Source organism: Bufo bufo, chromosome 8 (genome assembly GCF_905171765.1).
Source record: "Bufo bufo chromosome 8, aBufBuf1.1, whole genome shotgun sequence".
NCBI classification, from domain to species: domain Eukaryota; kingdom Metazoa; phylum Chordata; class Amphibia; order Anura; family Bufonidae; genus Bufo; species Bufo bufo.
This window is the reverse complement of record NC_053396.1, coordinates 56355582-56381211: the sequence shown is the minus strand read 5'-3', so window position 1 is coordinate 56381211 and position 25630 is coordinate 56355582. Positions and strand designations below refer to the sequence as shown.

Sequence of the window (25630 nt, the reverse complement as noted above, 5' to 3'; positions counted from 1 at the left end):
TCCGACACACCGGAGCTGAGACGCGATCTCAGGGCCGGCTGCAGACTACAGAGGAGGTAGGAGGAGGGCGGAAGGAGCGGAGCGGAGAGGGGACAGGGGGAAGGGAGCTCCACAGCTCCGCTTGTGCGCACTTCCCTGTCTAACTTACCGGCTACTACAGCCAGGATATCCACATACTTACGCTCCCAGCAAGGCAGGAGACAGCCGTCCTCTGCCTGAACCTGTAAAAGAAAGTTTATAACATAAGGCAACATAAACATGCAGAAATTTAGCAATTTTCTCCCCAAACTAGTAAGGGAGAGATTCTGAATAGAGTCATGCCTGTCAGACCAACACACAGGACAAAATAAAAGCAACTAGCCCTGTGTAGGGCGGCCTATATAAGGAGGGGGGAGTTAATTAATTAATTACTTGGGATGCAGAATTTTATTCAGCAAAAATTCCGCCTGTCCTGACCAGCTTCACAGGGGCGAATACCCACTTGTGCTGCTGGTTAGGATGAAAGGGAAGTGTGAAGATCCCTAAATCTACAAAACAAACAAAAAATATATTGTTATATACTATATGTTGATGCTAGACGTATACGAGATGCATAATGATCCCACCAGTACATGTGGCTGCACTAGGAGGTGCGGAGCAACTACAGCATCAGCTAGTCATACAACATATGTATAGTTGCTGGATATAAGACGGTAACCTCATGCACTGACAACACCTGTGTAAGAACCACTGTGGCATGCTAAGATCACAGGTAGTCATATGCTATGACACAGGGTTAGGCCTCTTTCACACTACCGTTTTTTTTTTCCGTTTTGCGGTCTGTTTTTTGCGGTCCGTATACGGAACCATTCATTTCAATGGTTCCGCAAAAAAAAACGGAATGTGTTCCGTATGGGTCCGCAAAAAAAAACGGAACACATACGGAAATGCATCCATATGTGTTCCGTTTCTGTTCCGTTTTTTTCTGAACCATCTATTGAAAATGTTATGCCCAGCCCAATTTTCTCTATGTAATTACTGTATACTGTATATGCCATACGGAAAAATGGAACGGAAAAACGGAACCGAAACGGAAACACAACGGAAACAAAAAAAATTGAAAAACGGATCCGTGAAAAACGGAACGCAAAACACTGAAATGGACAAACTGTAGTGTGAAAGAGGCCTTACCCAGTTTAGGACTAAAAAAGTTGCCAGGGGGGAGGGGAGTAACCACCTTTGTATAGGTGACCCTGAAAAATTAACACCAGGTGAAAAAATCCTCCCTACAGACCCCTCCATTCAGCAAAAACTCAAAGTCCTAACTAATCCAGCTGACGGCTATCTGCCTTAATTAGCATGTGGATGCGCTCTGTCCATGCCCTAAACCTATGTTCAAGCTCAACGTTTCGTCTTGTAGAGGCTCATCAGGAGCTAGGTTAACTGTAGGACAAACAAACATGTAGGTGCCGTCAGCCTCTGATGGTGAGGCGACAGCTCCGGCGCTATGATGGCCGTAATACGGCCGCCGCACTCTGCAGTTTAAATAGGGAGAAAAACCCGTCCCACGGCTGGGCGGATCCAGTGGCAGCTGGCGAGTCACATGAGGTAAGGTGTGTGAGAGACCCACCTCTCTTCATGCCGCGATCCTGCACTGAGTGTCAACACACTCAAAAAAAATATATTTAACAGGGAACAATCGGCGATTCATTTCAGTATAATGCCCATGAAAGAACACAGATTGGGACAGAATAGAAATAGTGCTGAAGGAAGCAGCAGTATGTCATATCGGCGATCAGTCATCCATGTACCTGGGTTTACTGTCAGATACATTAACCCCATGTGTGCTGAAGTCATAGACACACATACACATGAGCTCATATATGGGAAATAGAGAATGATGACTCAGTTTCATTGGGACAGGGACCAATAGGAAGGACAGTTTATTGGATCCATGGATCCGACGTGTATGGATCCGACAGTTTTATTGGATCCATGGATCCGATGTGTCTTGGATCCATGATGTAGTCACATATACACTCACCTAAAGAATTATTAGGAACACCTGTTCTATTTATCATTAATGCAATTATCTAGTCAACCAATCACATGGCAGTTGCTTCAATGCATTTAGGGCTGTGGTCCTGGTCAAGACAATCTCCTGAACTCCAAACTGAATGTCAGAATGGGAAAGAAAGGTGATTTAAGCAAGTTTGAGCGTGGCATGGTTGTTGGTGCCAGACGGGCCGGTCTGAGTATTTCACAATCTGCTCAGTTACTGGGATTTTCACGCACAACCATTTCTAGGGTTTACAAAGAATGGTGTGAAAAGGGAAAAACATCCAGTATGCGGCAGTCCAGTGGGCAAAAATGCCTTGTGGATGCTAGAGGTCAGAGGAGAATGGGCCGACTGATTCAAGCTGATAGAAGAGCAACATTGACTGAAATAACCACTCGTTACAACCGAGGTATGCAGCAAAGCATTTGTGAAGCCACAACACACACAACCTTGAGGCGGATGGGCTACAAAAGCAGAAGACCCCACCGGGTACCACTTATCTCCACTACAAATAGGAAAAAGAGGCTACAATTTGCACGAGCTTACCAAAATTGGACTGTTGAAGACTGGAAAAATGTTGCCTGGTCTGATGAGTCTCGATTTCTGTTGAGACATTCAAATGGTAGTGTCCGAAGTTGGCGTAAACAGAATGAGAACATCCTCTGATGGCTACTTCCAGCAGGATAATGCACCATGTCACAAAGCTCGAATCATTTCAAATTGGTTTCTTGAACATGACAATGAGTTCACTGTACTAAAATGGCCCCCACAGTCACCAGATCTCAACCAAATAGAGCATCTTTGGGATGTGGTGGAACGGGAGCTTCGTGCCCTGGATGTGCATCCCTCAAATCTCCATCAACTGCAAGATGCTATCCTATCAATATGGGCCAACATTTCTAAAGAATGCTATCAGCACCTTGTTGAATCAATGCCACGTAGAATTAAGGCAGTTCTGAAGGCAAAAGGGGGTCCAACACAGTATTAGTATGGTGTTCCTAATAATTCTTTAGGTGAGTATATATATACAGTACAGACCAAAAGTTTGGACACACCTTCTCATTCAAAGAGTTTTCTTTATTTTCATGACTATGAAAATTGTAGATTCACTCTGAAGGCATCAAAACTATGAATTAACACATGTGGAATTATATACATAACAAACAAGTGTGAAACAACTGAAAATATGTCATATTCTAGGTTCTTCAAAGTAGCCACCTTTTGCTTTGATTACTGCTTTGCACACTCTTGGCATTCTCTTGATGAGCTTCAAGAGGTAGTCCCCTGAAATGGTTTTCGCTTCACAGGTGTGCCCTGTCAGGTTTAATAAGTGGGATTTCTTGCCTTATAAATGGGGTTGGGACCATCAGTTGCGTTGAGGAGAAGTCAGGTGGATACACAGCTGATAGTCCTACTGAATAGACTGTTAGAATTTGTATTATGGCAAGAAAAAAGCAGCTAAGTAAAGAAAAACGAGTGGCCATCATTACTTTAAGAAATGAAGGTCAGTCAGTCAGCCGAAAAATTGAGAAAACTTTGAAAGTAAGGGCTATTTGACCATGAAGGAGAGTGATGGGGTGCTGCGCCAGATGACCTGGCCTCCACAGTCACCGGACCTGAACCCAATCGAGATGGTTTGGGGTGAGCTGGACCGCAGAGTGAAGGCAAAAGGGCCAACAAGTGCTAAGCATCTCTGGGAACTCCTTCAAGACTGTTGGAAGACCATTTCAGGGGACTACCTCTTGAAGCTCATCAAGAGAATGCCAAGAGTGTGCAAAGCAGTAATCAAAGCAAAAGGTGGCTACTTTGAAGAACCTAGAATATGACATTTTCAGTTGTTTCACACTTGTTTGTTATGTATATAATTCAACATGTGTTAATTCATAGTTTTGATGCCTTCATAGTCATGAAAATAAAGAAAACTCTTTGAATGAGAAGGTGTGTCCAAACTTTTGGTCTGTACTGTATGTAGTCGCTCATGTGTGCCAAGCTGCCCAAAGGTAAGGTCAAGCTGTCCTCTGTGGGAGGCGTATCGTCTGCGTCCTCCGTACCCCCCCAGCCACGCACCAGTGATGGGCCCGAGCTGCGTTGTGTCCACCCCGCTGTGAACATTCTTCATCCCCATCCTCCTCCTCCTCCTCCTCATCCTCCTCCTCCTCGTCCTCCAGTAGTGGGCCCTGGCTGGCCAAATTTGTACCTGGCCTCTGCTGTTGCAAAAATCCTCTTTCTGAGCCACTTCTAAAAGACTGGCCTGAAAGTGTTAGAGATGACCCCTCTTTCTCCTCCTCGTCCTGGGCCACATCCTCTTCGATCATCGCCCTAAGTGTTTTTTCAAGGAGACAAAGAAGTGGTATTGTAACGCTGATAACGGCATCATCGCCACTGGCCATTTTGGTGGAGTACTCGAAACAGCGCAACAGGGCACACATGTCTCGCATGGAGGCCCAGTCATTGGTGGTGAAGTGGTGCTGTTCCGCAGTGCGACTGGCCCGTGCGTGCTGCAGCTCAAACTCCACTATGGCCTGCTGCTGCTCGCACAGTCTCTCCAGCATGTGCAAGGTGGGCACGTCGCATATGAGGCGGTGAGCGGGAAGGCCGAAGTTACGCTGTAGAGCAGACAGCCGAGCGGCGGCAGGATGAGAACGCCGGAAGCGCGCACAGACGGCCCGCACTTTACGCAGCAGCTCTGACCTGTCGGGGTAGTTGTGAATGAATTTCTGCACCACCAAATTCAGCACATGCGTCAGGCAAGGGATGTGCGTCAAACCGGCTAGTCCCAGAGCTGCAACGAGATTTCGCCCATTATTGCACACCACTAGCACGGGCTTGAGGCTCACTGGCAGCAACCACTTGTCGGTCTGTTGTTCTATACCCCGCCACAACTCCTGCGCGGTGTGAGGCCTGTCCCCCAAACACATCAGTTTCAGAACGGCCTTCTGATGTTTACTCCTGGCTGTGCTGAAGTTGGTGGTGAAGGTCTGTTGCTGACCGGATGAGGAGGTGGTAGAAGAGGAGGAGGAAGCCGAGTAGGAAGAGCAGGCAACAGGAGACAAAGAATGATGCCCTGCGATCCTTGGCGGCGGAAGGACGTGCGCCAAACAGCTCTCCGCTTTGGGCCCAGCCGCCACTACATTTACCCAGTCTGCAGTTAGGGAGATATAGTGTCCCTGGCCGTGCTTACTGGTCCACGTATCTGTGGTTAGGTGGACCTTGCCACAGATGGCGTTGCGCAGTGCATACTTGATTTTATCCGATACTTGTGCAGGGAGGGCACGGCTCTCCTGGAGAAGTAGTGGCGGCTGGGAACGACGTACTGTGGGACAGCAAGCGTCATGAGCTGTTTGAATCTGTCCGTCTCCACCAGCCTGAATGACAGCATTTCAAAGGCCAGTAGTAGAAATGCTGGCATTCAGGGCCAGGGATCGAGGGTGGCTAGGTGGGAATTTACGCTTTCTCTCAAAGGTTTGTGAGATGGAGAGCTGAACGCTTCCGTGTGACATGGTGGAGATGCTTGGTGACGGAGGTGGTGTTGTTAGTGACACATCCTCTGTTTGCTGGGCGGCAGGTGCCAACCTTCCTCCACAGGCAGAGGAAGAGGCCGAGGCAGCAGCAGAAGAGGGAGCAGGAGGGGCCTGAGCCCTTTCTTGGTTTTGAAGGTGCTTACTCCACTGCAGCCCGTGTCTCGCATGTAGATGCCTGGTCATGCAGGTTGTGCTAAGGTTCAGAACGTTAATGCCTCGCTTCAGGCTCTGATGGCAAAGCGTGCAAACCACTCGGGTCTTGTCGTCAGCACATTGTGTGAAGAAGTGCCATGCCAGGGAACTCCTTGAAGCTGCCTTTGGTGTGCTCGGTCCCTGGTGACGGTGGCCAGTAGCAGGCAAACTGTTTTGGCGATGGCTGCTCTGCTTTTGCACCCTGCTCCCACTTTTGCTACGCTGTTGGCAAGGTCTCACCGCTGCCTCTTCCTCCGAACTCTGAAAGTCAGTGGCACGACCTTCATTCCATGTGGGGTCTGGGACCTCATCGTCCCCTGCATGGTCTTCCACCCAGTCTTCCTCCCTGACCTCCTTTTCGGTCTGCACACTGCAGAAAGACGCAGCAGTTGGCACCTGTGTTTCGTCATCATCAGGTGGTATTTCCATGTCCTCATATGCTGAGGTGGTATTCCCATGTCCTCATCAGGAAACATAAGTGGTTCTGCGTCAGTGCATTTTATGTCTTCCACCCCTGGGGAAGGGCTAGGTCTATGCCCTTGGGAAACCCTGCCAGCAGAGTCTTCAAACAGCATAAGAAACTGCTGCATGACTTGAGGCTCAGACAGGTTCCCTGATATGCACGGGGGTGATGTGACAGACTGATGGGCATGGGTTTCAGGCGCCACCTGTGCGCTTTCTGCAGAAGACTGGGTGGGAGATAATGTGAACGTGCTGGATCCACTGTCGGCCACCCAATTGACTAGCGCCTGTACTTGCTCAGGCCTTACCGTCCTTAGAACGGCATTAGGCCCGACCAAATATCGCTGTAGATTCTGGCGGCTACTGGGACCTGAGGTAGTAGGTTCAGTAGGACGTGTAGCTGTGGCAGAACGGCCACATCCTCTCCCTGCACCAGAGGCTCCACTAACACCAACACCACCACCACGACCATGACCGCGTCCCTTATTAGATGTTCGCCTCATAGTTAGCGTTTACAAAGCAAAGTAAAAAGTTGTTAAGTCTGTTAAAAATAATTAACTGCCACTCTATATGACAGCGGTATTTGTGGCCTAAATTTCACAGTAACTTATGCACGTCTAATCCCGGATGTGCAGTATATCAGAGGGTTTTCACCCCAGTAACCAAAAAGCTGTATTTCTGGCCTAAATATGACAGTCACTTATGCACGTCTAATCCCAGATGTGCAGTATATTAGAGTGTTTTTTCACCCCAGTAAGCACAAAGCCATATTTGTGGCCTAAATGTGACACTCACTTATGCACGTCTAATCCCAGATGTGCAGTATATCAGAGGGTTTTTTCACCCCAGTAAGCACAAAGCCGTATTTCTGGCCTAAATGTGACAGTCACTTATGCACGTCTAATCCCAGATGTGCAGTATATTAGAGGGTTTATTCACCCTAGTAAGCACAAAGCCGTATTTCTGGCCTAAATGTGACAGTCACTTATGCATGTCTAATCCCAGATGTGCAGTATATCAGAGGGTTTTTTCACCCCAGTAACCAAAAAGCCGTATTTCTGGCCTAAATGTGACACTCACTTATGCACGTCTAATCCCAGATGTGAAGTATATCAGAGGGTTTTTTCACCCCAGTAAGCAAAAAGCTGTATTTCTGGCCTAAATGTGACACTCACTTATGCACGTCTAATCCTAGATGTGCACTATATGAAACAGATGTTTTATTTTAACCCCAGTAAGCAAAAAGATGTATTTCTGGACTTGCAGCCATGCAGATAGCCTGTGCTGGTGCACTATCGTTGCATAAAATGGCTGCCAATTATGTATTGATATTGACAAACTGAAGTAAAAAAAGTTTGTTTTCAGCAGTAGTTGGCTCAGGGCAGGCTTAAAAAAATTGTGCACTGCACCCACAAAACACATTTGCTGTAGATCGCTGAGTAAAAAAGCAGTTCTTCATAAGATTTCTCCCTGATCTCTCCCTCACAGCAGCTGCAGCCTCTCCCTACACTAATCCGAGCAGAGTGATGAGCGGCGCTATGGGACTCCAGCTTAAATAGAGGCTGGGTCACATGCTGCAGGTGGCCAATCACAGCCATGCCAATAGTAGGCATGGCTGTGATGGCCTTTTGGGGCAAGTAGTATGACGGCCAAGAAAGCGCCGAACACCGAACCCGAACTTTTACGTAAATGTTCGGGTCCGGGTGCCGAAAAACCTAAAGTTCGGTACGAACCTGAACTTTACAGTTCGTGTTCGCTCAACTCTACTTGTATTGCTATTTTTGCAAAAATAGAAACAAAAAAACACTTGAACTGTCTGGAGATGCCTTAACACAGATTTCAAACTACTATTTCAGGTGTTTTCACTTAGAGATTTAATATGCTACCGTTGCACACTTATATTACTATTTTTGCAAAAACAAAACAAAAAAAAAAACAATTGTGTGTAGATGCCCTCACAGATTTCAGATCACTGTTTTGGGTGGGTTTTTTTTTACTAAGAAATTTGAAATGCTACCCTCTGTATTGTAAAAATAAATGTGTTGCACCCTTGTATTGCTATTTTTTTTTTATACAAAAAAAATATATCAGGAGATGCCCAGTTCAATAGTTTGGTCTACTATGTAAAGTGTTTTCACTCAGAGATTTAAAACGCTAAACTCTGAATTATAAAACACGTACTGCTTACTTGAATTGCTATTTTTGCAGCAAAAAACACTTGCGCTGCCTGGAGATGCCCTGTAAAATAGTTTGGCCTACTATTTACAGTGTTTTTACTTAGAGATTTAAAATGCTACCCTCTCATTAAAACATGCTGCACACTTGTATTGCATGTTTCGCAAAACAAAACAAAAAAACCTTGAAGAGTCTAGAGATGTTCTGTCCCAGATTTACAACTAATGTTTTCTCTGAGAGTTAAAAAGCTACACTGGATTGTAAAACAAGTGTTGTACAGTTGTATTGAGCTTATTCCCCACACACCAACACTTGAATAAAAGCTGTATTTCTATTCAAATAGGAAAAGAAAAGAAATGTTCTTGCAGGTAGCTGCTTTTGAAGTCCCGAAGCAGCTGCAGCTGTGCTACAGTAGGAGGCACTGCCTAGCAGGGGCGGATTAAGTGCATGATAGGCCCGGGGCTGTCTAACCAACTTGCCCCCCCCCCCCTCCATTTTAGTTTAGTTTTTTTTTTTTGTATGAAGAGGCTGCAGTGCTTCATGAGCGCCACAATCTCTTCTTAGACCATATGACATCTTCAGACAAAAAAAAAAAACACAAATTGGGTCCTAAACTGAAAAATTTGGTCGCCAAATTTAAAATACATATAATTATAATAAAAAAGACATGGAGGAGAATACAGCACCACATACCTCTTACATCCAGTGACATCTCCTGTCATGTAGACCTTCTCTTTCCTCTTCTCCGTTTGACCCAGACCACCATGGCCAATTCTTTCAGCCGCATCTCGTCTCTACAGTTTGTAACACAGACCTGTTATATTTCTCAATTTTTCCATCAATCTCCTCATCCTGGTGTCCCCACAGTGTCATCTTGCTGCCACCCCCAATACTGTGCCCGTTGTGCTCCCCAATGTCCAAGGTACTATACTGCTTAAAAAATAGTGACCCTAATAGACATAATTGGAGTCCTTTATTAAACTGGTGTAAAGTAGAACTGGATTTCCAAAAGAGCTGTCAAATATGAAAGGTGGAATCTGATTGGCTGTTATGGGCAACTAAGCCAGTTCTACTTTACACCAGTTTGATAAATTACCCCAAATGCTCCTATAGTGTCCACAGCAGCTATAATGTCCCCTAGAGTGCCCCGAGTAATAATACCACCCTCTATTGTGCTCCAGGCAATAATCCCTGTATAGTGTCCCAAAAAATAATAGAATTGCCCCTACAGTGCCTCCCCAAAAGCAACACCCCCATATAGTAATTTTCACCACACTGCCCCACATAGTAATTTGCCCCCACACAGTAATTTCCCCTATATAGTAGTTTCCCCCACACTGCCCCCACATAGAAATTACCCCACACTGCCCCCACATAGCAATTTCCCCCACAAAATAGTTTCCCCCACACTGCCCCCACATAGTAATTTGCCCCCACATAGTAATTTCCACCACAGTGCCCCCACATAGAAATTACCCCACACTGCCCCCACATAGTAATTTCCACCACACTGCCCCCACATAGCAATTTGCCCCCACATAGTAATTTCCACCACACTGCCCCCACATAGCAATTTCCCCCACACTGCCCCCACATAGAAATTACCCCACACTGCCCCACATAGCAATTACCCCACACTGTCCCCACATATCAATTACCCCATCACTGCCCCCACATAACAATTACCCCACACTGTCCCCCCATAGCAATTACCCCACACTGCCTCCACATAGCAATCACCCCACACTGTCCCCACATAGAAATTACCCCACACTGTCCCCACATAGCAATTTCCCCCACACTGTCCCCACATAGCAATTACCCCACACTTCCCCCACATAGGAATTACCCCACACTGCCCCCACACAATAGTTTCCACCACACTGCCCCATATAGTAATTTGCCCCCACATAGTAGTCTGGCTCCCATAATAATTTGCCCCCACATAGTAATTTGCCCCCACACTGCCCCATATAGTAATTTGCCCCCACACTGCCCCATATAGTAATTTGCCCCCACACTGCCCCATATAGTAATTTGCCCCCACATAGTAGTCCGGCTCCGATAATAATTTGCCCCCACACTGCCCCATATAGTAATTTTCCCCCACACTGCCCCATATAGTAATTTGCCCCCACACTGCACCATATAGTAATTTGCCCCCACATACTAGTCCGGCTCCCATAATAATTTGCCTCCACACTGCCCCCACATAGTAATTTGCCCCCACACTGCCCCATATAGTAGTCCGGCTCCCATAATAATTTGCCCCCACATAGTAGTCCGGCTCCTATAATAATTTAGCCCCACACAGCCCCCACATTCCCCCTCCCATGTACTCGAGGTCTCTTCCCTAATATGTCCTCCTCTGTGTGTCGTCCCCCAAAGTAGGCACATGAAATAAAAAATAAAAAAAAATAAAAATAAATGAAAAGCTAAATACTCACCGTCCAGGGCCAGGCACTTGATCGCAGACGAAGGCGGGATGAGGCAGGCGTGCACACGTCAATGTGCTCTGTCCCGGCACAGGCGCGTGATGACGTCATCACGCACGCCTGCGCCGGGATTTCACTACCGCATAGGCCTCAGGCCTACTAGGCCTGAAGCCTATGCGCTCCCGTCCCCCGCCGCAGTATGTGGGCGTTCGGGTCGGCGCTGGGCCCCCCAGCGGCGCTGGGCCCCGGGGCTGCCGACCCGAACGTCCCTATTGTAATCCGCCACTGCTGCCTAGCACATGCAGTCTCATCTCCATACTCCTAACTCCCTGGCTGAAAGCTTTCCCCGCCTTTTCCTATTCTACACAATTTTTCTTTCAGTAAAGTGTCCCTGACACTAGAATAGAAGCTTGATTGCTACTGTACCGTGTACTAATAATAGTAAAAGTCCAGCTCACCTGCATCAGCAGTTTCAAGAGTGCACGGATGGGATGAGACCCAAACAAATGAACTTGAAGGAAAAGAAAATCCAGCACCTTGTTTTTCTTGCTTGACGGTGTTTATTCCACAAACCAAATGTACAGCGGTAACGGAACCCTCAATGTATAAGCCCCAATGCGGTCTACATGTTTCGCACCGGATGGTTCTTAATCATGACCTCCACAATAAATTTCCAACACAGTGTATATATAGACGTGAGCATAAAAATCCCTCCCCCATTAAACTGGCAGGGCGGTGCTGGTCATCCAAGGTGTTGTAATTAGAAGTGCTAACAGAAATTTAAGTGCACAAAAACACATATAAAATTTAAATCCAGAATAAGCCATTATGAACAGACATTCCATAGTATAAAATCCAGCAGGTAGGGAGGAGAAGTAAAGAGAAAAAGACAGCCGCGGGACATGAATAAATAAATAAATATAAATATATTGAAATATCCCAAAGAAACAAACCGCTTTGTCTGAATACTCCTCTATATCTGCTGGCTACAATCCATTCCAGTTCCATTAGGCTATGTAGTATTTTTCTTCAAAGTTGCAACATGGTATGATTTTATTCCAAGACACGGAGGCTTCCTATTGCATAACTTCCTTTACTGACAACCACAGCAGCAAAGAAAAAATGAAGATATTAACATATTGCCATAGCAACTGTCCCTCCCCACACAGTAGACCCTATATAATGTCCATGTGTCTTCATAACTTCCTCTTTCTTTGCTGCTGCCACAAGCTAAGTATACTCTAATCTTGCAGCATCTACTAGAAGTATTGTAGTTCATTTTGTGTTTGTTCTTTTATTATTATTATTCAGGTTATCGCAGGGGTACACTAATTTATATTAAGGTATATCTATTTAGGTTTGCTTCCCCAGGTTTTGCCTGCCGTTTTCATTGTTCGTTCCCTGTGCCTCCTGCTCCTGTCTCCCTTCTGGGAGCGGGATCGGGGGATGCATGGGTTAATTTCTTATCTCCCTCTACCCTGCGCGATCTACCTCCTCCCTCTTCCCCCCTCTAGTCTCTGGTGGGGCCAGACGCCGGTTCTGTTAGAGCTTACCGCTTTTGTCTCTCAGTTTCCAGCCGGTGTCTGGTGCTGGAGCCGTAATCTCGCGAGACTTCGGCCGCCTGTGATCTTGCGGCGGCCATTTTCTTGTGGTCTTTTTTCCCTTCTCTGTTCTTCCCTCTAGTGCAGCTTGTTCCCTCTCGTCGGTAGCCACGCCCACTTCCTCCCTGGGCTTGTTCCGTTCTGTCTCTTCTCCTGTGTGCACACTTGCTGGGTGACTACCCTCTGTGTGCCCCTAATTCTTCAGTTTAGTTAGTTGCTAGGTGGTTTTACAGCCCCCTCTTTGTGTGACCCATCTGCTTACTTACTGGCCACTTTTCCCTGGGCATATATATTATACTGTTGTTATTATGTCTTATACTGGGCATCCCTCAGAGACAGGGAGAGACGCGCAGGTCTCTTCTCCTGCTCCTGCAGCCGCTGGCACCGCATTCTCTGCGGAAGCCTTTCAGCGGTCAGTGTCTGAAGCCATTATGGCTGCTATGGGGACCGTTACCAATACCCTAACCAGGTCCATCTCCGATGCCCTCTCAGCACGCCCTGGTGTCTCTAGTGACACAATACAAGCTGAATTACCTGTACCTCACGCCTCCAGAAACACTTTGATTGGTGAGACCAATGCCACCCAAGAGAGCGCGTTATCGCGCAAAAGAGCCTCATCCCGCCGGGCAGAACGGGCGCGGAATTGGAAGTGTGCGAGAACGCACCCTGAAACTGAGATCGACTCTGAGGTCGACTCTGATGAGGAGGTGAGATTTGAGGACATGGTTTTCCCTGAGGACGAGATGTCCGATTCTGCCCCTGCCGACTTGGTTTCGGCTCCTACCTCTACGCCTCTGGGCGCTTCGTCCTCGGACGTTATACAGGGTCCTTCGGGCGTCCTAACCGACCCCCTTGGAGATCCCCTTTTTGACCCCGACAATCTCCACCACCCTAGATCTTCCGAATGGCTTCTCCTTGACCATGTGGCACAATACCTAGAGGCTCGGGTGCGTTGCCCTCTATCTAAAGAGGCTCGCAATAAGATAAAAGCAGAATGCCCTAGACCCATTGTGGCGAATAAGGTTTGTGAGACCCCGTCAGTGGATCCAAAAATGATCCAATTCTTATCTAAGTCTGGGTGGAACCCCAGAAAGGGCCTAGAATCGGCCTTAAAAGCATGCCAGGACAAACTCCTGGACGTTTTCGGCCCACTGGCCAAGATCTTTGACATGGCGGAGATAGCCAGAGAGTCCAACACGTCAGTGGATCCGGAGGAACTCCGTGGGTGGATCCAAAGGGCCATCTGTATAGCAGGCAACGTCAACAGTTCCCTGTCTATTGAACGCCGTAAGGCTATTTTGTTTAAAATTGAGCCCAAATTAGTGAATTTGTCCCTCACTGAGGCTGGAAGTGATGCTCAGGGTCTCCTGTTTGGGGATTCATTTATTAAGGACATGGGAAAATTTGTCGGAGCCTTTACGGCCCTTGACAAGGCTCAATCTTCCATGAGGAAGGTATTCCAGGGCCGTTTTTCCTCAAGGGCCGGCAACTTCAGGGGCCGCTCTGCCGGCCGCTCCTCCTTCCATGCCCGAGGCTCGGGCAGAGGCTCCTATGGTCAAAGACCCTTTAATCAACGATCCTCCTTCCAGGACGCAAGGCCTTCACAGAGTTTCTTCCCATCCCGAGGTGCTCCTAGCCGAAGACCGTTCAGAGGAAACTCCGGGTTCCGTCGTCCCCTTGGTAAGTGTTCCTCGTCTTCTTTCTTTTCCAGTTCGTGTAGGGGGCAGACTCCGACTTTTTTCTCATGCTTGGGAATCAATCACGTCGGACGGCTGGGTGTTAGCCACTATCCAGGGTTTCCAGATAGAACTGGTTCAGTCCCCTTATCATCTCCCTGCTCCCCCTCCCATTCCAACGTCCGGGCCTGCGTCGCTGGCCATAGACAAGGAACTCTCAGACCTCTTTCTCAAGGGCGCAATCGAGTTGGTTCCTTACCCTTCGGTAGGTCTGCTCAGCAGTATTTTCTTGGTACAAAAGAAAGGGGGGCAGATGCGCCCCGTCATAAACCTCAAACCACTAAACAGGTTCGTTCGTTACAGGCACTTCAAAATGGAGGGTATTCACCTACTCAGGGATCTCCTCCTTCAAGGGGATTGGATGGTGAAGTTAGATCTGAAGGATGCCTATCTCACTGTCCCGGTCTCGAGGTCATCCAGGGATCTCCTCCGTTTCCTGTGGAAAGATCAGGTTTGGCGTTTCACTTGCCTTCCCTTCGGTCTGTCTTCGGCCCCCTGGTGCTTCACCAAGGTCATGCGCCCAGTGGTAGCTTGGCTCCGCAGTCGCGGGATCAGGTTGATCATCTACCTGGACGACCTCCTTCTTATGGCCCAGGACCCCGCTGTTCTCCGCTCGCAGTTACAGGTAACTATGAACCTCCTATCCCATCTAGGTTTCCTCATCAACTACGAGAAGTCGTCCCTGGACCCATCCAGAGTTATGGAATTCCTCGGTTTTTCGGTGGATTCCGTCTCGGAAACTCTCAGCCTCCCTCTGGCGAAGCTCCGGTCCATACGCAAGGAGCTACGCAAGACGCTGACCGCTCAACGGATTACACTTCGTCACCTGGCACGGATCATAGGACTCCTCTCCTCGTCCATCCAAGCAGTGTTTCCGGCTCCTCTCCATTACCGGGCTCTTCAGCGCTTGAAGCACGCGCACCTACAGACCGGGGCTTCGTACGCGGATACGATCTCGCTGGATCCCGAGACTCGGGACGAGTTACGCTGGTGGATCTCGAACCTTCAGGCATGGAATGGGAAGGCGATTTGCGGTCCTCGTCCGGATTTCACCATCGACTCCGACGCCAGCCTTCTCGGGTGGGGGGCCCACTGCGACGGAGTTTCCACTGGAGGTCCCTGGTCTCAGGAGGAAGCTTCACTCCATATCAACGCCCTGGAGCTCCTGGCCGGATCTTTTGCCATCCGCAGTTTTGCCAAGCACAGTGCCAGCGCCTGCATTCGCCTACGCATGGACAACGTGTCGGCTGTCCGATATGTCAACTCCATGGGAGGTACCCATTCGAGCATGTTATCTCACTTGGCCAAGGAGTTCTGGTCCTTCTGTCCTAATCAACAGGTGACGGTGGTGGCGGAGTATCTCCCTGGTCTGCAGAACATCCAAGCGGACTGGAACTCTCGGTATCTCAGGGATGGCAGCGACTGGAAGTTAGATGGTCGGGTGTTCTCTCACATCTCCTCCCTCTGGGGTCCGTTCTGTATCGACCTGTTTGCGTCTCGGCTGAATACTCAGTTGCCGCGTTTCTTCAGTTGGCGCCCGGATCCAGACGCAGAGGCTGTGGACGCGTTCCTGCAGGATTGGCACGGACCTCTACTCTACGCATTTCCACCGTTTGCGATGATCCCACGGGTCCTGACCCAGGTGCGCTGGCAACATGCGGAGTTAGTGTTGATTGTGCCGTTCTGGACCTCTCAGTCATGGTTCCCTCACCTGCTGGACCTTCTCATCTTACCACCGTTGTTCCTGCCGGACCTGCCAGAGCTTCTCTTAGACTCCGGAGGCGCACAACACCCGCTATTGCTGGAGGGATCTCTCCGTCTGCTGGCTTGCAGAATATCAGGCGTTTCGGACAGGGCGAGGAACTTTCGGACGCTGCTAGAAGACTCTTGGAACAGTCGTGGGCTCCTGGCACCAGAAGGGCCTATAGAGCGGCCTGGGGATCATGGACTAGTTGGTGCGTCGCACGGAGTTTGGATCCCCGCTCACCTCTCGTTTCAGACGTTCTAGAGTTTTTAACTTCTTTATTCGAGGAAGGTAAGGCGTACCGCACCATCAACCTTTTTCGCTCCGCAATTTCTTCTTTCCATCTGGGTTTTGAGAGTCGGCCTGCCGGGCAACATCCTCTAGTTTGTCGCCTTCTCACGGGTTCACGTTTGTCGCGGCCTCCTCGGCCACGTTTTTCTTCCACCTGGGATGTTTCCTTGGTTTTGGATTTTTTCACGGCTTGGCCGTCTAACTCTCTGCTTTCTCTTCGCCAGCTCTCTGCCAAGTTGGTTACCCTCTTTTGCCTTGTATCTTGCAAGAGGGTTTCTGATGTCAGGGCATTGGATGTCGATGCCAGGTCTTTTTCCCCGGATGGGGTAACTTTCAATATTTCTCGCCGTACCAAAACCCACATTCGTTCTGTATCTTATCCCAGTTTTCCGTCCATTCCTAACCTTTGTCCGGTTGCTTGTCTCCAAGAGTACGAAGCTCGTACCTCTGGGCATAGGTCGCCTGAAAGTTTTCAATTATTTCTCTCCTATCGGCGTCCTTTTGCTCCGGTGGCTACTCCCACACTGGCTCGTTGGGTCAAGTGGTGTATGTCTTTGGCAGGGGTGGATACCTCGGTATTCACCGCTCATTCCACTAGGAGCGCTGCTTCCACCTCTATGTTGGTGTCGGGAGCTCGTTTGGAGGACATTATGAAGATCGCCGACTGGTCTCGAGTTTCGACTTTTAAGGAATTTTACTTTCGCCCTGCTCCTCATGTTTTTTCTTCCGTGGTTGTGCAGCTTTGAACTTGCAATAGGAAGCCTCCGTGTCTTGGAATAAAATTATGGGATTTTACTAGTATATGACGTAAAGTCATGATTTTATGAAAGACACGGAGGCGAGTATTGCCCTCCCTTTGTATTTTCCCTCCCTTGGATTATTGCTCATTGCTTATTTGGGTTGTACTGTGTCATTTTGAATGATTCATGTTGATGTCATTTGATTGATTTACAGGTGGCGGATTTTAATTTGGATGGAACATTTCCTTTCATGCAATTTTTATTCTCTTGCAGGTTGAATAGAATGATGATGTACATCCAGGTGTTCCTATGGGGTGTCTTCTGCCCGTTCCAGTTCGGCAGTTCCGTTTGCAGGAGGCTCCTTTGTTGACCTTCGGTTCCAAGGAAGGATGTGGTTGTGGTCTCTCCAGTTTTCCGAATCTGCGGATTCGCAGTTTTCCTGAGGTCTCCGTGTGAGGGTTCCAGGAGTCGTTCTGATAGAGGTGGCATTCGCCAAGAAAGAGGAAGTTATGAAGACACATGGACATTATATAGGGTCTACTGTGTGGGGAGGGACAGTTGCTATGGCAATATGTTAATATCTTCATTTTTTCTTTGCTGCTGTGGTTGTCAGTAAAGGAAGTTATGCAATACTCGCCTCCGTGTCTTTCATAAAATCATGACTTTACGTCATATACTAGTAAAATCCCATAATTTAATGCTATTAGTAGATATACATGAGTTCTTTTCTCTGATTTAATCCTGCAGGGCTTCTGGAATTCAATTTGAGAATCCAGAAAGCTTCTCTCTGATATACAAGCTTTTTGAAGTCTCCACCTCTTGTGGGCAAAAACACTCGTTCTATGGCATAAGCTGTAAATGAAGATAAACTTCTGTTATGAGCCATGATAAAGTGTTTTACCGCACTTGAGATGTTGACATATGCAGGGTTTAATATATAGTTAATATGCTCCAGCAACCTCACTTTAAATTTTCTGGTTGAACAACCTACATATATTAGCCGGCATTCCTCACATTCAATAATGTATATAATTCCTGATGTGTTGCAATTAATGTAAGTTTTGATATAATATTTATTAATCCCGTCCGAATCTTGAAATTGTTTTTTTGGGGTAACATAATTGCAGGCTCTACATGGGGAGCTGCCACATCGTGTGAAGCCTGTATATCGCAACCAGCATGTCCGTGATTTTCCCACTGATTTTGAACTGAAAAAAGGAGACAGAGAGGCGGCCAAAGACGCAGGTCTCTTGGATACCACCCTGTGTCCTCCCCTTAATATTTTGTATAATTGTGGATCTTCATACAAGATAGGAATGCACCTGGATACCGCTTTTTCTATTATAGAAAATTGATTACTGAAAGTTAGTACAAGTGTTGGGATATTAGTGGATTTATCATAATCTGATTTAATTCTGTTTTCCCTCATCTGTCTATTTTCAGCATTTTTTCCCCTCATATTTTCCTTTCTATTAGATTTTTTATAATTCAAGGGAATTCCAAACAATAAATGTTGCCTTAACTTATTTTTGGCTATATTAATTGCCCTTTCGGTCATCCACAATGGATATCCTCTATCCTGTAGTCTGTTTGCAATTATTTGTGTCTCCTCATGGAAGTCAGAGTCCCTGCTGCAATTGCGCCTGGCTCTGATCATCTCCCCCACTGGAATGGCTTTTATCGCGTGGAGCGGATGATGGCTGTCAGCTCGAAGTACCGTATTTCCCGATATGGGTTTACGGTAGGTTCGGGTGCATATTGTCTGGCCTGGAATACCAGTCAAAGTTACGTCCAGAAAATTAATTTTGCAGCCATCATGTGCTCCAACAAATCGCAAACCATAAAGATTGCCATTCAAATATTGCAAAAAAGAGGGTATGGCAGATACATCGGCAGACCAAATATATAACAGGTCATCGATGTATCTGCCATACCACTCTATACAATCGCCAAAGGGATTATCGGTATCATAAATGTAGCGCTCCTCCCAGTATGCCATGGTGACGTTTGCAAGTGACGGGGAGAATTTAGCTCCCATACTCACACCCTGTATTTGTAAGTAAAACTTGTTTTCAAAACTGAAATAGTTATGTGTGAGTAAAAAGTCAGTTGTCTTTAGTACATAGTCAATGAAAACGTCACCATGCACACTGTAGCGGTGTAAGTGATATTCTAGCGCTATGAGTGCTATCTGATGGGGAATAGAAGGATAGAGGCTGACTACATCTGTTGTCAACCATGTATAATTTTGGGACCATTTTTTGTCATAAAAAGCTCTCAGTATATCTCCTGTATCCTTAATATATCCCGGTGTTCTTTTGACAAGAGGTTGTAAAATTGTATCTAGCCATTGGCCCAATTTCTCTGTCAAAGAGCCAATTCCCGAGACTATAGGGCGGAGCGGTGGTGGGCAGAGACCTTTATGAACCTTGGGTAAGGCATGTATAATAGGAGTGATCGGACACTGTACATTTAAATATTGAAAATCACTATGGGAAAAAATTCCCAAATTTCTACCTTCTTGCAGAATGTCCGTTAACTCCTTGCGATAACACTCCAAGGGATTGGAATCCAACTTACAATATGTAGTTGTATCCCCCAAAATTTGCAACATTTGTTGCTGATATACTATTTTGTCTAGAACCACCACCGCGCCGCCCTTGTCCGCCATTTTAATGACAATATCTTCCCTGTCCTTCAGTTCCCCTATGGCGATTTTTTGCAATTTAGTTCGAAACATGTAGACCGCATTGGGGCTTATACATTGAGGGTTCCGTTAACGCTGTACATTTGGTTTGTGGAATAAACACCGTCAAGCAAGAATAACAAGGTGCTGGATTTTCTTTTCCTTCATGTACCGTGTACTGTAAGATTGTTTTCTGTCAGACACTGCATTGACCCATCCACCCATATCCAGAGCCCAACACAGAATGATGTTCAGCTCGTTCTGCAAGGGCACCTCCCTGTCTGCTGCAGCACTGATTGGCTCAACCAGGTCTCCTGTCCACTTCCTCTCAGGGTCATGTAAGCCTCCTTATCCATCCTTCCTCCTTCGTGCTTTTTCACACTGACATGTTCAGTAAAATGACTCTCTGTGCCGTTTTATACTGGATTCATCCATAGCAAACCTAAAAAGCTTCGGATTGGTCTGGCAGATGAATTTCAACCCTGTAAGTTTCCTTATGAACTGATCTAGTGCCTTCCTCCATTCCACTCCTAGTTCCATTACCTCAGCCCTATCTCTATCTGCACTATCTTCCCCTCCTATAATGCATTAACATACCAACTCCCCAGTGCCTATTTCAAAAACACCTCCCATTTTCTAGCTATCTTTTCCCCCAAAACAGATGCTCCTTCCTCATTGAGGGACAGCACATCCCTATGGTAGAGTCTGTAGCCGACTGAGAAGTCAGCTCTCCATAAACCCCAAACCCCTCTATCCATGTTTACCTCCCTAGTCTCCTGCTGCCTTTTTGGTGTGGCTTGTGGTACAGGTAGTATTTTAGAAGATACTACCTTTGAGATCCTTGTTTTGAGCTTGCAACCCAAGTCCCGGCTAATTTGCACCATGTCCGCTGTCCTTCCCAGTAATCTATCAACCCGATGATATGTCGAACTCAAGAGCCAGGAAGACAACACACCATTTGTTCAATGAGCCCTGTCTTTGTGGCAGATCACCCTATTGATTCAATCTCCCACTACCAGCACCTGTCTGCCCTGCCCTCCTTAGGGGAACAGACATTCCCCTGACTGACAGAGGAATTGTCTTGTTGCAGCAGTGAACTGAAATCCCCCTCATCTGCTAACTTTGCAAACTTGTTGGGGTGTGTGAGATCACAGCTATCCTTCCCTGTTACTCTTTCCTTTACTCCACTTTTTAGGTGTTACCCAGCTAGCTACCTCAATGTCCTGCCCCTCCATACTACCACCCTCCCCTTATCTATCCCATAGAGTGTCTGCTCAATGAGAGGTAAACTCTTTTACAAATTATCAAAGCATCTCAGTGTTGTAAAACTTTCATTTAGATACAGGGTATGGGCTTCCAAATAGAAATTTGCTCACATTTTGTACACCAATATACATCCAAATGGCTGTTGCAGGACTGCATACATTGCACAAGATGCACACTGGACTGCTTTGTCAATAATAGAGCACATGCTTGATAATGGAGATTTCACAAACAAAAAAAAACCAGACAAAGTAAATTATACAATATAATGAAAATGATAATCAAATAAATAATGCAGTTTCCTCCTAAAGTTCCTGAATATAAAGTAACTTTAGGTCTAAACACACTCACTGTCTCAGTCTGCTTATTAAGCTGCTATTCCCAGTTAGCTGAAACCATTCAGCAGTTTTATTTATTTCTGGATTCAAAAGGCCGCCAGAATCCTGTTGGGTCAAAGTGCTCATTACACACCTTGAAAAATTCCTTGGGGTGTAGTTCCCAAAACAGGATCACTTCTTGGGGGATCTTGTTTATTTCAAATTAGAGCCTCAGCAATTGTCAGTAATTAAGTTAAATTAACAAATTAGGCCTCAAATACCCATGGTGCTCTTTTACTCCTCAGCCAGGGGTACTTCAGGGTCTTGCAGCAAAATCTACCCTCCAAAAAACATATGGAGATCCTTCCCTTACAAACCCTGCTGTGTGCCCATACATCACTTTACAACCACATACAGAGTGTTTCTGTAAACTGCACCATCAGGGTAATAAATATTGAGGTTTGGTTGCTTCAAACCCTTGCTGCATTAAGTAGAATGGATTAAAATGGAAAATCTGTAAAAGGAAAATAAAAATTTTCTTTATTTCCTGTGGAACACCTAAAGGTTTAACAAATTTTTAGAAATGAGCTTTCATGGGAAAGACACTTTCTGTTACTGATAAATGTATATGGCGGAAATTCCCTTTAACTGTGCCAGTATGGCCAGTATCACTGCCAAGTTAGGTATTATGTTCATACAGTATGTTCACATTAGTACATCAAATTAAAGGCTATAGACCAGGGGTGCACAACCTTTTCTGGTTGGGGGCCACGTTGTGAGCCTGAACCAATTCCAAGGGCCGAAAATAAAACTTAAAGGGGTGATACCAACTGAAATACTATTTTTACGGCATATTGAACATACAGTATATATCATAAATGTGTAGTTACACTTCTAGTACTCCCATTTAATGGGAAAATACATGAAAGATACATGTGAGCAGCCACAAGACATAGACATACATGTCTGTTACCAGATGATTGGGGGCCGCACAGAATGGTATCGAGGGCCGCATGTGGCCCCCAGGCCGCAGGTTGTGCATCCCTGCTATAGACGGAAACCATTAATGTCCTTTCTACATGCGAAATTAACCCTAAGCTGGCACCTGTCTGCCCTGATACCCTAGACGGGGTGTGAACCCGTGCGGCGAGCAGGATGCCTAAACCCTCAGTCACCCTAACAAGACTAGACTGGGGAAAGGCCGATGGGAGCACTAGTCACCATCACTCACGTCTAGGAGAACAACAGGGGAAGACAGCAACAAACAAACAATCTATAGCAGAGATAGACTTATCCAGTCACGAGCAGAGAAGGCGATCCCAAACACGACAGTCCACGCCGGACAAGAGCTCCACAGCAACACCGTCAAACAATCTCCTTCAAAGGTCAGAATAGCACTGGAAGTAAGGACTATATCTGGCAATGACTGCAAGTGAAACTGAAACTAATATAGTAGCTGGGAGTGGCAGACAGGACTCACCTGAGAAGGATGCCTACAAACTCCCAGTCAGGACAAAAAGGTTCACAAGGCAAAACCCAGATGACATACCCTGAACCACGGAGCAAACTCACAAGCTATCGCGAGTAGCAAGTCGCTGCGACCTTCTCCTCCCAGACCTGTCTGGATCAGTCACAGTCGTGACAACAGTAGAAGTTTCTTACAATTTTGTGTGTAGGTTCTTCACCTAGGCAGCTGCCCTGCAGAATCTTACATATATCTGTCATAGCATTGATTCTAATAGCTTGCTCCTTTTTCTTAGTGTTATATATGTAAGGGAGAGGAAAGACCTTGTGCACAGCAGGTCATATACATTTTTAAAAATAATAATGTAAAAATAAATAACCACTAGTTATACTGGCTTTCTTAGTGCAGCGTCCCACATTTGTGTAAATGGAACACTTTAAACATCTGCCTATGTATTTGCATTGCATGCTATTTCCTATTATCAGGCTGGCATTGTCATTTCACCCATTCGCCCCTAGGTGGTGCTGGCACCACATAATATATATACCTTGGGGTGTGTTAATAAAGTTAATTGAAGTAAAGTAGTTAGTGAGAGGAGCAAAGCTAGTGTATGGACGAGAGAAACAGGTCTAAATCAACATGTAGCTGTTTTCCTTTCCTCTGGGCCCTGATCAAGCCTGGAGAAGACAAACACAACAACCAAGCACCAGACAGTAAGTCTATGTCTAAATATAAAGTAAGCCAATTGAGGGTTACAGCTGAATCTAGCTTATGGACCTCATCAGCACAAGTGCTTGAGAGCAACTTTCCAAGTGTCGGGACACAAATGGATAATTAGCACTCAGAAATGTCTTTATTCACTAGAATCCTTCTGGGATATAGTGGAAACCTAAAAACCTGATTACTTTAGGAAAGCATTCTGCAAATAATGTAGCAGAAGACTGATGCCTGCCACGACGGAGAAAGCCCTTTTTGGATAGCTCAAGATAAGTAGAAAACAGCATATTTAGTACCAGAGTGCTATAGTCGGGACTTAATGTAAATATACTCAGTCTTTGCCTGTCAAGTAACAGTATTAGAAAATCCCTCCATTGACAATTGCCTAAACCTGATATAAGGATTACAATTACCTTAACATCTGAATCATTACTGGTGCCATATGAAGGCTCTTTATTGGTGGATTGTAAAATCTGCCTTGAGACTATTGAATCCAGTAAATGTTCAATTGTTTTACAACAACTGACTCTTCATTACTACTACTACACTCAACATTTGCACTTTGCAGTGCTGGCGTCACGAACACAGGGGCCCAGCCACCAAAGCACCTTAAACACCAATTACCATCAAGGGCACCTCAACCAACATCTGGTTGGTGTTCCCTGCAATAGAGAGTGCCCCGGAGGATTTAGTGCTGTCTTCCCATCCACTGCACTGCCAGCCCAGGGAGGCTCTGCTAACCGTGAGTACATGAACAACTACCCCAATCAGCCTACCGTGAGCCTCACGTGTTTCCCCTGCGGTCTGACTCGCTGCATTAGAACTTGTGGTTCTACCCTTGAATAGATTACAAATATGGATGTTACATATTTAAAAAAAGATCAAATTCATTAGCAAAACTAAACTGTATTACACTTTATTGCAGACACGAGGTTAATATAAATAAAAAATAAAGTGATTGCAGGTAATGTCATGTAAGCAATCTATAAAATTATGTTTGGTCACTATATCGACCATTTTGGATGATCTCCTAATTGCCAGTGGTTCAGCTACTAGAACCCTGCAGAGATCATCTGCTATCACTGGGAAAACTACAGGTACAGTATATCCAAGTTTTCCAAAAGGTGATATTTCATGTCACCCATTACATTCAATTGACATAGGATATGTTGATTTCCTGACAGGACAACCACTATAGAGTCCAAAATAGTTCAGCATTAAGGAGGTTCAAAGGTGGACTTACCTGACAACTAGTAAAAACCAGTTATATAACACAGGTAATGAAATTACAAGAAGCCAACGGTAGTACCATTTTCCAGAGGGGTCAACTACAAGCCTTTCAGATATCTTCAAACTGGTTGCAGAAAGAAATATGAATAATGTGTGTTACACAGGAAATATTTTTATAAGCTGTATAATACAATATGCAAAGTACAAATTTATGAAATGTGTCAGGGACCACATAAAAAAACATATAAGGTGCCTTCCAAACAAATACTATATGTTCACAACACAGAACACGTGAATGGAGCACACCCAGGGGCGTAACGTTCATGGTCGGAGAGTGTGCGACCGGGCCTGGCTGGGAGGAAGGGGGCCCGTTGTGCTCACATGTAATGGGGCCTAGCACTGTCACTGTACTTCAGGCCCCATCAGAGCACTCAACTAACCTGTATCACAAGCAATACAGCATCTTTCAGGCCCCAGCACTGCCCTACTAGAATTAGTCACAAATTAATTGGGTGGGTGAAGCCTGACTAACATTGGTTAGGCTCCACCCTCCCACTTAATTTGTGAATAATTCTAGAAGGGTAGCGCTGGGGCCTGATAGATGCTGTACTGCATGTAAAGCAGGTGAGTTAGGCACTTTGACGGGGCTTGGCATGAAGTACAGTGACAGTGCCATGCCCAGTTACCTGTGAGTGAAGACTGGGGGCAGTGGGGAACATTACTAGGGACAGTGGGGAACATCAATGGGGGCAGTGGTGGATATTACTGGGGCAGTGGGGGACATTACTGAGGGCAGTGGGGGACTTCACTGAGGGTTAGTGGGGGACATTACTGGGGGTCAATAAGGGACATTACCTGGGGCAATGGGGGACATTACTGAGGGTACTGGGGGCAGGGTGGGACATTACTTGGGACAGTGGGGGACATTACTGTGAAAGGAGAAGGATATTAATAGAGGCAGTGAGGGACATTACTGGGGACAGTGGAAGGGCACTATAGAGATATTACTGTGGGCTC

At 46.3% G+C, this 25630-nt stretch overlaps 1 protein-coding gene across 1 annotated transcript in view; it reads right to left on the bottom strand.

The window, feature by feature from the left end:
- Window positions 1–25630, bottom strand: part of LOC120978048 (cyclic nucleotide-gated olfactory channel-like) — a 332263-nt gene that overhangs the window by 63260 nt on the left and 243373 nt on the right. Inside the window, exon 4 of the mRNA XM_040406287.1 lies at window positions 24627–24737. Coding sequence (XP_040262221.1) covers window positions 24627–24737 — 111 coding nt within the window. The remainder of the gene's footprint in view (window positions 1–24626; window positions 24738–25630) is intronic.